General features: G+C 39.8%; 1 protein-coding gene across 1 annotated transcript in view; it reads right to left on the bottom strand.

Annotated features, from left to right (window-relative positions):
- Positions 1–5,714: 5,714 nt before the first annotated feature.
- sh3pxd2b (SH3 and PX domains 2B) overlaps positions 5,715–13,726 on the bottom strand; it is a 95,169-nt gene continuing 87,157 nt past the window's right edge. The window contains 4 exon segments of the mRNA NM_001016567.2: positions 5,715–10,437; positions 10,972–11,097; positions 11,353–11,402; positions 11,783–12,009. Of these exon segments, the coding sequence (NP_001016567.2) occupies positions 8,938–10,437; positions 10,972–11,097; positions 11,353–11,402; positions 11,783–12,009 (1,903 nt within the window). The 3' untranslated portion in view covers positions 5,715–8,937.

Raw genomic sequence — 13,726 nt, 5'->3', positions numbered from 1 at the left:
TGTACAGTGGTTCTTTCTCTTTATAAATGGCCCTCATTTTGGCAGTCCTTACATTCTTCCATATGCCGAGTGGGGGTTTGGAAATCAAAAAAATAAATTGCTTACATTGCTTTTATGGCTTCCTCCGGGGCACTATTAGCACACTTGGGGCTGATCTTGATATAAAGTTGGTTCTAGATCACGTAGTTATTTTTATGGGCTGACAGCTGACGGAGATGGACATAAAAAGAATGGCATGGCAGAAGAAGTTCTTGTAGATAAAGGGAGCCCAATACACAACAATATTTGCTGCTGTGTTAGCCTTATTGTACCATACCAAATGGAAACTATGTTGTGGGGGGTACACACCTCTCATCGTCAGGTTGGCAAAAAAAAAGGCCATATTAACCCTACAGAACTTTCTTAAACATGTTGTTTATATTTCAGTGTGTTGTAGAGAGTGTTATTCAAAGACAATTTGCAATTTTTGTTCAGCAGCTGTAGTTTGGAATTTCAGCAGCTAACTGGTTGCTAGGGTCCACCAGAGAGTAGTTTGAATAAGAGATTGGAATATGAATAGGAGAGGGACTGAATAGAAAGATAAGTAATAAGAATAAAAAATATCAGTATAATTGTAGCCTTACAGAGCAATAGTGTATTGACTGCAGGGGTCAGTGACCCACATTTGAAAGCTGGAAAGAGTCTGAAGAGGAAGGAAAATAATTAAAAAAATATAAAAAATGAAGACCAGTTGAAAATTGACCACTCTATAACATTCTCAAAGTTAACTTAAATGAGAAGGAAAGGTAAAAACTAAGTAAGCTTTATTAGAAAGGTCTATGTAAATACAGCAATAAGCACTCACAGAAAAGCTGCACTGAGTCCTCTATCAAAAGAAACACAGGACTTCTTGTCTCCTTTTTTGTAAACATGTTCTTAGGGTATCTGACTTCCTTTCTCAGAAAAACCCACCATTCCTGGGGCCAGAACCTGCGCATATGTCTCTCCTCTTTCCCTTCTCCTGCTTCCCCCCTCCCATAAGAATTCACAAAACTCACTCCCCCCACCCTTAGGAATGTGTAATCTGAGCTACAATGGCTAAACTGCAAGCAGCAAGCTATGGAGACCAAGCTAAAATGGCAGCTGCAATCTTAAGCTAACAGAGAAAGCTTCTAGGGCTCTTTACTCAGTTATGGTATTCTCCCTCAGTTTCATCTCAGATAATGGAGACATATCATGTGCAGTATTTCTACTTTTCAATATTAATGAATTCACAAATAAGTGCATCTAAAGCAGTCTTTGCACCTGAATATCTAATCCCAAATGACACTTCTACATAGGCTTCATGCATTGCCATGACCAACCAGTAAATTTCTTATCAACAATGGTTCTTCCAATCCGGAATATGTCTATGAGCAGCAGCTGATGACCATAAGATGTTATTTTACAGTTCCAACAGGAACTAAAATGGTCCTTCCTTAGAGGTTCAGCTGCTTAATGTTCATAACATGCCCACCTTGTAAAGTGTATGTGGTATGTGTAGTTTTTGTTAGTAGTTAGAAACACCCAATCAGACTGCAGGAACTTTGGAGCAGGGGTAGCCTTTATATATTTTCTAGTATTGATTTCCCAGGAATAGCATTTATTCCTTAGTACAGTGGGGAGGCCCATTTAGCAACTTTCTCATGGCTGTGGTTATAGTAGTTTTTAAAACCATGATTAAACTCACTTTCTTTAAAATCATGAATGCCAAGTCATTTATTAACAGCCTTTTAAAAAAAAGCACGAACAATAGAAACACAGAAAAAACACAAAAACCATAATTTTTTTGTGTTTTTCCACAAACAGAGCTTCCGAAAAATTAGTTAAACCAGTTATACCATGAAGCAAAAGCAGATCTTTTAATTGGAAACAGGACAGTTGCCCATCGACTTCTACATGAGCTCAACAGCTTTGAAGTTTTGTATTAGTGTTTTTATGCTTAATAAATTACAAAAATGTCACTTTTTAAATAGAAAATTTGAGTTTTAGCCCAAAAAAAAAAATGAATTGTGAAAAAAAAAAATACGGTACTTAATAATCCCCTCCCCACAGTGTATATACATTTCTTATGTCCTGTCTATGAAATATATAATCAGTGCAGAATATGTTTGTGCTATAAAGAATAATTATCAGGAATTATTATTAATAATAATTATTACTCTCCTGTGCACTTTGCAATGATAATACATTTCTGTAACTGGACACTAATAGAAAGCACTTCTGCCATTCATATTGAATATTCAATATGTGATACATTCAGAATAATTTAGCCCCTGCCGGAGCTCCCTCTGCCTGCCCGTTCCTCCCCTGATGCGCTAAACTTACGCGTGCTTGAGGGAGGACGTTGGTTGGGGGACTCTGCGAGGGGGTTGGGGGGGGTTAGGGGATGCAGCCGGCACCTGCACCCCCCAGTCCGACCCTGTGTAGATCTATACAAAGTGTAGCGTAAAAATGAGATATCTTTTATCACATGGAGACCCAATCAATGAAATAAGGGCATGTATTATGACTCTGGCAATAACATAGATACATGTTATGGTGGTATTACTATATCCCACAAACATCTTAGACCTGAGGTTGGTAACCAATGGCTTCTAGTAAGGTTTTTGTGTGAATCTGTCTCTATTTTGTTGTGTGGTCTTATTATTTACAATGGAGCAAGTAAAATTCAAAATATCCTATGCACCTATTATCCCAGTGACATCCAGGGGGGTTGAAGAGTTGTAGGCTGGATATCTTTGGTTTATAAAAGTTTCCCTGGTCCATTGGAAAAAAAAAGTTGCCCTCAAATCATTGCTGTTATATGGGAACATTAGAGCAACTTGTTTTATCAGGACTGCGCAGAAACCCAAATACCTTCAAGTGTTGGAAATTGCTCTCCATTTTCTGTTATGGGCGTTCTTGAGAGGTGAATGCCATAGTGGGCAATTAGTAGTAGGGTCCTCACTCACAGGGAACCAAATTATTAGTTCATTGTTCACCAGGGTTGAACAAGTAAATTGGGGGCCCAGTGAAAAAAAATGATAGCCCCCTTCCCCAAACAAAAAAGGCCCAGTCCAGGCCCCCTGACCCCTCCCCACAGATGTGTGGTCAGCATTATTATAGTTATTCCACTGCATACCCCAATCCACCCCAGTAACACTCCATTATGGCGAAACCCACATGCACCTCAATCCCATTCCCCACAAGCCCTGTCCTCTCTGTGGACCGCAAATAAAACTTATGCCTCTTGGAATCCCAACACCGCAGTACCCCCATACCTCCCAATAGTGGCCCTGGCAAGGTGAGCTGAATGGTGTATGGTCCAGTATCAAGTGTATTCCTTGGGGCCCAGATGCACAACATCCACTGCTTATTGTTTAAAATGATACCTTTTTAAAGAAGATTGTTTGAAAGGTAACCTATGGCAACTAATAAACTGGTCAGATTGGTCTGTGGATCAGTTTGTAACATCACTAGATTGGGATTGGGAAGAAGTGTGCAGTCCTAGACCAGGTGATGAGCGCACAAACTCATTATCAGGCAACTGTCTGTGGGGCACAGATGGTCCTAAAGACTAATATAATCCTCTTCTGAATAATGTAAACAATGGTGTGGTTTAGAGCTAGCTAGAAAGGAGAAATAGGCCAGTGGTAAAGTTACTAAATGTTACCTGTGGCTCTGGGCTGGTGTGGGTTTAATTCCTGACTAGGAGCACTTATACATGTTGAACTCTTATTTTTCATCTGTATATATCTGAGGAGCCAGCTAATGAAGGCTTCCCTTTTAATATGCCCAGTTCTAGTAATTTAGCTACTGATGGGTCACTCGGGAGGAAGGTCAAAAGAGACTTGAACATGTAAAGGTAAACAAAGGTCCAGGGCCGGATGGGATTCATCCCAGGGTATTAAACGAGCTGAGCGCTGTGATTGCCAAGTCTCTTCACTTAATTTTTCAGGATTTGTTGAGGTCTGGCATGGTGCCGAGAGACTGGCGAATTGCTTAATGTGGTGCAGTTTTTTAAAAAGGGATCCCGTTCTCAGCCTGAAAAGTATAGGCCTGTTAGTCTGACATCAGTAGTAGGAAAGCTTTTTGAAGGGGTAATAAGGGATAGGGTACTTGAATACATTCCAGTTCACAATGCTGTGCCAGCATGGTTTTATGCATAACAGATCTTGCCAGACTAATTTAGTTGCCTTTTATGAGGAGGTGAGTAGGAACCTTGATGCTGGAATGGCAGTTGATGTCATCTACTTGGACTTTGCTAAAGCGTTTGATACAGTACCTCACAGAAGGTTAATGATCAAATTGAGGAATAATGGCCTAGAACATAATATTTGTAATTGGATAGAGAACTGGCTGAAGGATAGATTACAAAGAGTGGTGGCAAAAGGAACATTTTCTAATTGGACCAGTGTTGTTAGTGGAGTACCGTAGGGGACAGTCCTTAGTCCTTTGCTTTTTAACTTGTTTATTAATGACCAGGAAGTTCCATGGAAAACTGGGCAGCAAACTGGAAAATGAGGTTCAATGTGGACAAGTGTAAAGTTATGCAGTTTGGTAGAAATAATATAAACGCAAGCTATCTACTAAATGGTAGTTTGTTGGGGGTATCCTTGATGGAGAAGGAGCTGGGGAGTTTTTGTAGATAACAAGTTGTCTAATTCCAGGCAGTGCCATTCTGTGGCTACTAAAGCAAATAAAGAGGGATATAAAAAAGGGCATTGACTCAAGGGATGAAAACATCATTTTGCCCCTTTATAGGTCCCTGGTAAGGCCTCACCTTGAGTATGCAGTGCAGTTTTGGGCTCCAGTCCTTAAGAAGGATATTAATGAGCTGGAGAGAGTGCAGAGACTGCAACTAAACTGGTAAAGGGGATGGAAGATTTAGGTTAAGAGGTTAGACTGTCGAGGTTGGGTCTTTTTTCTCTTGAAATAAGCGCTTTCGAGGGGACATGATTACTCTGTACAAGTACATTAGAGGGGATTATAGGCAGATAGGGTATGTTCTTTTTTCCCATAAAACCAATCAACGCACCAGAGGTCACCCCTTTAGATTAGAGGAAAGGAGCTTCCATTTGAAGCAGCGTAGGTGGTTTTTCATGGTGAGGTTGGGGAATGCCCTGTGATGACAGATTCTGTTAATGCCTTCAACAGGGGCCTGGATGAGTTCCTGAACAAGCAAAACTCAGTGGGCCCTGGTCCTGTTGGGCCCCAACGGCCCAAGCACACCAGCAGGCTCTCTAGTGGAGCACTAGGGGGCTGGAATGCATTGCCCAATACTCAACTGGCGCTGGTATTTATGGAAAGCGGTGGGCCCTTAGGTGGAGGGGCGGGGTGAGGCTGGAGCAGTGGGCCCCACCTCCCTTATTTCAATGGTGACTGCTGATGTGCAAGTGCCCTTAATCTAGGAAAAGGGGCTGCTTTCGTTCACGACTTTGTAACCCCTGGATTATCTTCTGTGCATGCCTGTGGGTGGAACCTGATCAAGTCATACAGAAATATAATATAAACATGGGTCAAATGCCATTCATGACGCTCTACAGGATTACAGAATAAAAGCCTCTTTCATAAACAATAGTTGGTGAGAAAATAAGAGCTGGATTAACAGATATGTATACATATATATTTTCACTCTATGACATTACCAGTCTTTTAAGACTTGCAATGAAGTGTAGGCTTTACCTTCGAAGAATGCACAGAGCAGGAACTTACTTTTTTAAAAAAGCACTTTATTAGGATGAGATTGGGGTTTGTCATACTACAGAAGACAAAACACCAAATACAGAAAGCTTGGACAAACAAAGGCATCATAGGCAGGTACAAAGCTAGGAATATATATATATATATATATATATATATATATATATATATATATATATATTATATATTATATATATATATATATATAAAACACAGACAATATCCATAATGATCAATTTTTGTAGCGAATATCTGGAGGAGAAATATATAAGCCCTCTAATTATATAAGAGAAGCCATTAGTCATAAATGTCTTATTTGAAGTCTGTTCTCCATTTTTCCCTTGTGGTATAAACAGTAATACCCAGGCTGGTTTGTTACCAGTAGGTGTGGCTGACGCCTCCCACCAACATTGCTACAATATATATATGTGAGAAGTGAATTCAATTTGGCAGAATAGAGGGCTGATTATGTGTTAAAGGAAGCAGAGAACATGTAACAGATGTGTAATACTGTGAAGGCACAATGAGAGGGGTCAGACAAGGTCACTTTGGCTCAGTTACAAATATACCCCCAGGGGCTGATTGAGAGAAGGGGGAACCCCACGTAAATCAGAGACCTGCAACCTGCTATGTAACCAAATCTTTCAACATTCCACCCACAGCCAAAGTTTTTTGGGAAGATACTGGGAGTTGGAATTTCACTAGAGCTGGTGGACCAGAGACTGGTCAATGTATGTAAACAACATAAAAATCTTCAATTATTGCAGACACATACCAACTGGCCCATTTTTCCTGGGGCAGTGCCAAATTTCCATAAAGTGGGTTGTGGGTAGCTCTAGACACAGAGTAAGTTTAATTTGGGTTTGGCCAGTTGGTGTGTTTGGGTAAATAAAGCCTGCACATTTTTTATATAGGAATATTCCTTTCCATGAAGAATACAATCTGGGTTGAAGCAGGGTTGCCAATTTCGGAGTAGAGAAGTCTGGTGGGGGCAGCTACGGTCGGGTGGAGACATTAAGTGGATGGTCTAGTCATGTCAGGCTGATGGCTGCTTCATTCACTGTCTAGATTTCCTAAATTGTTAAATGGGGCAGGCAGTTTTCAACTGGACAACCTTACAAAAACCGGGCAAACCTAGTAGGTAGGAAATCCCTTTGGTGCAATGTAACATTTGCAGACATGCCAACTGCAACTCACATGGATTCTTCTGCACTCAATTAATTCCCCCCAACCCCCTCAAATATCCCAGTAACCCTCCCTGTATTTAGTACCCAAATGTTAAACCTCACCCATTAAAATAGGTAGCACTGGGCACAGCTGGGAGCACATTTAAGGGTGCATCCAGGGGTTTGATCAGTGCATGGGTTAAAAACAAAACTTCCAGGTCTGAGATTGTTGCAGGCCTAGTAACCAACTACAATTTTTCTTTCTCAAAGCAGGCCACCAAATTTTAACTGTCAACTGCCACAGGTGACTAAATCTGATTGTTACCTGTTGGGGTGTCATTTTGGACGGACACAGGAAATATAAAAAGGAAAGGGTGCCACACAAAGTAAACATTTTGTTGGTTTCATGATGATGCATTTTAATAGTCTTCAGACCACAGTGAAACTAGTAACATGCACTTGGGGGATGCAGCCCCCATTTTGGTGAAGCAATAGCAAGATATAGAATAATACTGCAGGATAATAATATACTATCAAATGTGCAATGTGTGCATGGAATTTGTTTTTTTTTTTTGTTTTGTTTTTTGCCTTGTTGATGTTTAAATTAACATCTGTCAAAGTAAACAGAACAACAAGAGAGGCAGCAGCAAATTGGCTACTCACTGTATCGTTCTCTTTAGAGAAGGCAGCAAAAGCTCGGAGCACAGCTCCGCTACATACAAATAACAGCTTTCAGCTTTAGCCTAACAAATACCTAATTCTCAAATATACCTCAAATTTCTAAAAAAAAAAAAAAAAATATTAGTTGAAAAAAATTACATTACTAAAGCACATACGGTCAGTCATTTTAACTCTTAAAGTCCTCCAAGAAAGATGAACCCAGCCTGTTTACAGAGGTAACTCTACTGTATTTATAACTAAAAATGCCTGTTATACTGTACCAGATAATTTACTCTCATTGTACAAGCCTAGTCTGGAGTTAGCTTATTGAGCGCCTGCATTTCACCATATGGACTGGTTCCCCAGGTGAAGATTTAATAAGGTGCACTTGGGTGGGGCCTTCATATACTGTGGCTAGTCAATGATAACTAGGACACTTTCCTTAGTTTCTTATGATTAAATTAACCAGGCATCCTTACTAGCCCAGTGTGAACACTCCAGAATCAATGAGTCGCATTTCCAAACTGTATAAAATACACCAAGATTCCAAATGGCCAAGGTGCATAAACATCAGCTCCTTTTTGAATGAAGAAGCCACATTTGACCATCTCTTCAAATCAGCAGAGGAAAATTCTAGATTCTGGTCAGTTACACTGGTCTCATCTAAAATAGAGAATCAAACTTTTCTGTTGTTAAAGGGGAACTAAGCAATTAGGGGAAATCATTTCACATTCATCAGGAAAGGTTTATACCTGATGTGATTTCTTTCCATTTCTTTTTCACATTCCATACATCTCTTTTTGGATTGCACCTTTCTAACAGCTATTTACATAGCAAAAACAAAACAAAAATATAATAATGTCTTGTTGCTTCTATTATAATAGATGTTTGATGGAATATAAAAGGTACATGAGCTGTTCGTAGGAACAGCTTTGCTGCTGCACTGCCCATCCCTCTTTCACCCTTTAGCAGTATGGAGTATCAGAAATGACAATACATTGGATTTAGCTAACATAAAATACAGCTAGTTTTATAAGAACAAAACCAAATAGGGGCTTCCTTTATCAACATCTAAAACAATCATGGCTGAATTTTCTTGGGGCTCAAGGTAAGGAGTTATAGCCAGCCTGTGGCCCTCAACCATTGCTGGACTACAAATCTTAGCGGCATTCTGCATTATAATATTAGCAGGTGAAGCCGGGAAATTTAATTCACTAACAAAATTTCTGGACAAAATTATATTTTTCCTAATTCCTGTCCTTCTCTTGTTGTTCATATAATAGTAATATAAAAAAATTACGGAATGTTTTAAAAAAAAGCAGGCTTTATGTAAAAACTATAAATTAATCAGCTAATTAAATACACATGAAATTGGAGACTATTGAATTTGCGTAAACTAATACAGCCACTATGGCTTCTTTCTTAGATAGTTGGAAGGTATCCAGCCCTCCCAATTTGGCCCGCCACTAAGAACCCTACAAAACCACCAGCCACCAGAGCTTTTTTCTTGTACATCAAACACAGTCCCTTCTTTAAAGCTGCTGGTGTCCTCATCTCCATCAAAATCAGCAATAGCCACATAATGGGTTTCTTTAGAAACCTCTGGGGTTGGTAAAGTGAAGGCTGGCTTTTCCCTTATTTCTTTATCCATCTGCCTTGGTGCTTGTGTCTTTGGAACAAAGCTAGGTTTGACTTTGGTATCATCATTGCTTGATGAAGGATGGAATGGTTTGGCTCTTGGTGGAACCATTATTGGTCTGTTCCCTACTGGGGAAGATATAAGTTCAGAGTCCTTCTGTATTTTTCCATCAGTTGTATCAGCACTAGCTTTTTTAGGAGGAGGAGGCCTTCTTGGGGGGATCACAGGTCTCTGTGGTGGTTCTTTACCAGATACCAAACCACCTTTCAGATCAGTGTCAGCAGTTCTTGAGGGTACTGGGAGTGCTTTGGATGGAGGATCTCTAGAGCTATCACCATCCTGTTTTTGTGAAGGCCTTAGATCTGGTCTGCCAGCAGACCCTAAAGTTGGTGTTGGATATGAGGAAGCACCATTTCCTGTAAACTCCTGGTCATTTGGCTTGTCTAGGGATTTTGATGCTGGTTTGAGTCTGCTTCTCAGGTTTGAAATATCAACTTTATCATCATTTTGAGGATCAGTCTTATGAGCTGTCACTGGCTTGGGCCTCACCACTGGCTTGGATTTTAAGAATGCATTTGAAGCTATTGAGTCAGGCTTTTCTGTAGGTGGCTCGGGCTTTGGTTTGTTGGCAACAGGCTTAAGCATTGGTTTTTTTAGTTCCTTCGGTGACACTTTGTGACCACACTCGATCCCCATTTCATTTTTCAACTGGAACATTTTGCTTTTGTCATTTTTTAGCTCTGGTTTCCCAGCATCCTTTAAAGGCATTTTTTTCTGAGGGATGGGTGCCATCATGCTGCTGGGTGGCTTAGGAGGCGGAGCCCTCAGCTGATGCGTGCTTGTTCGTTCAGAAGCATCTTCTGTTTTTAACATGGATTCTTTCCTTGGTGGTAGGCTTGGTTTCTCCTCAAGATCACCAGCGGCTTCATCATACACACTGTTTGCGCCAAGATCTCGTACATCCACTGAAGGGCCTTTAAATCCAGTATCTTTGCCTTTCCAGTCCTTGGACCATTTTGATGTGGAGTCTGTACCATTCTGTGGTGGTTCAGGCAATGGCCTACAAGGCCCAGTTGCTTCATCTGCAGTGTTATTTTCACTGGCATCTCCCAAGCACAGCTGGGCCATCTCATTAGGTAATGGAGCCAAAAAGTTAGGTCGTGACGCACTGCTAGTTTTTTTGTACTTGTCTATGAATGTTGCTGGAGCCCATCCCTCTTTATCTTCCATCTGAATATACCACCATCCACTGTGATTCTTCTCTATGACCTATTAAAAAAGAAGAGATTGTTTTTACACTCATTTCACTATGGAAAGACACACAGTAGAATCAATACTTCCTAAATGGATTTACATTACTACAGGTATGAGATCTGCACTCAAAAATGCTAGGGATCTGGGTTTTGTGGATAGGTGTATCAAAGCTAGTGTCCTCCATTGTAAGAACACACAATCTGCTGCCTTACAGTCCTACTTCAGAATGCGCTGGCAGACAGGCACAGCATCCAGGTGGAAAAAACAGACAGACTAGGGTCAGTGCACGCACAAAGTGGATTTCAGTTAATTGTACTATAAATCATCTTGGAGTTCTGCTTCCTACCCCATACTAAAAGTTAATTTTGATGTGAACAACCCATTTACAGTATAAGTAGCATGCATTTTAAATTTCAAGTAAACTTTACATTAAACTACATTTACAACACTGACCATTGGACTCTCAAGAAGCCAATCTGTGCAAATCCAATCCCTGCAAAGAGTATTTAATATGCTTTGACTTTTATATCAACAGAGAAAATCACTCACTTCAACCTTCAGCCCAGCCTGGAAGCTTATACCATCTGGTATGGTTGTCTGGAAGTCTGCAATAGTGTAATACTCTTCTTCAACATGTGGGGGAGTAGGTGGTGTTGGGAGATTGAGACCACGGGGCTGAAACAGAAGTAAAACTTGCAAACTATTACCACATTTATTAAATCTTAGTTTGAATCTGATCAAATTTAGAACAAATTGACCAGCTAGGAAAGTGCATTCAATCAATATTGATATTGAACAAATGCACTGAGCAAAAAATGCGACAGAAATATAAATACAACAGTTGGGGTGGAGTATGGATGGCTTAATGGTATTTATAGTGGCTAAAGGAATAGTAACAGAATACAGAAAGAAAGGCTGAGCACCACTTACAATAGTGAGATCACGTCGGGGAGGCGGCCTCTGTCTCAATACAGGAGATTCTGAAATTGCAAAAATCCAAAAAAGTATTTCATGGTTAATATATTTGACAAACTACTGTGAAGGAAATATAATTCGAATAAGAGCCACAACTGTAACACAAGAATGTAGAATTAGATTTTGTACAGTTGTTTATATATAACAAAAGAAGAGCCATTGAAGATAACAGGCAAAGGGCTGCAATGCCTAGGCATTTTAGGCATTAGGATTTAGGCATTAGGGTTGTTGTTGTTGTGGCTGCCCATAGTAATCAGTATACCAGAAAACAACAATAGGAATAATGGACAACTTGCAACACCATGACATAAGAGAAAAGGGAGAATTTAGTGACAGGTTAAACCGATGGTGCCCTATAAGCTTTTCAACAATGAAAAATACTTACTCCTCTTAATATCTGCAAAATGAGGGGGCCGTGTATCGATTCGCCCCTCTCTCATATGAGCTGGGCTCTCCCTTTCCTGCCCTGTGAAGCTGTGCTGCCTGGTGATTCCATCCAAGTCTAGGGCACTAGAGTTAGCACTGGACCCTGCAGCCAGCTTTTGGGACAACAGGTCACCCCCAACCTTCTTTAAATAGGAAGCAGGAGCCCATCCCTCAGAGCCTTTGTATCTGCAAGAGGGAAGCCAGTGAAAAACAAAATCCATTAAAATGTGAAAAAGAGCAAGAGCAAATATAGCAATAGGTCTCCCCTCTCCCAAAAAAACACTCAAAAACATTTTAATGACACCCCGCCACCTTTTAGGATGAATGCTAGTCTATGCTTACACAAGACAGGAGAGGTGAACGGAATTGAATGGTATAGAAATGGTATTTTACATTTTAAAGACAGTTGGTTGTATGGCTTGCCAATTGAACTGCCCATCAGTAGACCTAAATACTGGCCTCCTTTACTAACCCCATGCTCTTACTACAGTGGGTAGTACTGGGGCCTAAAGAAATGTTATTCCTATACAGGTAATAACGCTGTTGGCTAACAATTTCAATTACATTCCAGTCAAATTAGAAGTTGTTTTTTATTTATATATATATATATATATATATATATATATATATATATATATAAAGTCAAACTGTGGACTTGGGATAACATATTCGGCGCAATTTAAAGTTTTATCAATGGGCTAAGCTGAACAATTGGCGGTATCTTATAAACCACTGTACAGTGAACTCCTTATTATGCTTTAAGCCACTGGGGTTCCTGTAGTAAGACAGTGAGACTAAACACACCCCACCATATATAATAAACTGGGTCAAATAAATGTTTCTGGCCAGCAGTTTTTTTTTTTTATAAAAAGATATTTTCTTCTTTACTGCTCAGCCATTTATTAACAAATCCTGTAGATCACTGCATATAATAACAGGCAAATGAATGAACCACTAATAAATACCCTTTGAAATCTAATATTAATTCCAATTACATGTAAAGTTCCCTAGACTAGTCGACTTTCATTTATACAGTATTGATTTAAGTGGCACTGGATCAAAAGCCATCTCAGAGAGTTGTTTGTATTTACTCTGGAAATTATTTACCATTACTGCCTATTTCTATTCTTTTTAACACGTGGAATGTTCCTGCTTATTATTTAGTGAACCATCATTCCTAGCCTTTATCATTCTTAGAGCTTATTTACAGCACTTAAAGGGATCCGGTCATTTTTATGGCATACTTTTTATTTCAAAATTACACTGTTTACATAGCAAATAATTCATTCTACCATTTAAAATGTTAATCTTGAACCAACAAATTAATTATTTTCTAGCTGTAATATTGGCGTGTAGGCGCCATCTCCGTGCCTTGTGCCTGAGTCTGAGCTTTCAGAAGGAGCCAGCGCTGGGAGGGGAGTGATATCACTCCAACTTGCAGCTAAGCAGTAAAGTGTAACTGAAGCTTATCAGAGCACATGGTTGTGGCACCCTGGGAAATGAAGAATATGACTAGCTCTATGTGAAATTTCAAAATTAAATAAAAAAAATCTGAAAAAAACATTTTTTTCCCATAACAGTATTCCTTTAACAAGGGCAGAACTACCCAAGGGTTAGGGGGCAGAAGCACAGGTGGTGGTGCTACAAGGTGTGCTGGGCAATAAAGAGGAATGGGGGCAGCACAAGGGGGAAACATGAGTGTGAGTTTTGCACAATGGTCTGCTTACAGGAACTTAAAATTGTATCGAAGTTGTGCATAGTGAAGTTGTTGATAACTGTATTTGGCAAAAGACAATAGAAGCCACCATACTTCTTGCCTGGCCTGATGATGATGATGAAAACTGATGATAAAACTGCAGCGTTTTGTATTGTTATTAAAAGCTATAGCTCTGCTGAAAAAGGT

This window comes from Xenopus tropicalis, chromosome 3 (genome assembly GCF_000004195.4).
Source record: "Xenopus tropicalis strain Nigerian chromosome 3, UCB_Xtro_10.0, whole genome shotgun sequence".
Classification (NCBI taxonomy): domain Eukaryota; kingdom Metazoa; phylum Chordata; class Amphibia; order Anura; family Pipidae; genus Xenopus; species Xenopus tropicalis.
This window is presented reverse-complemented; position numbering and strand designations above follow the sequence as displayed.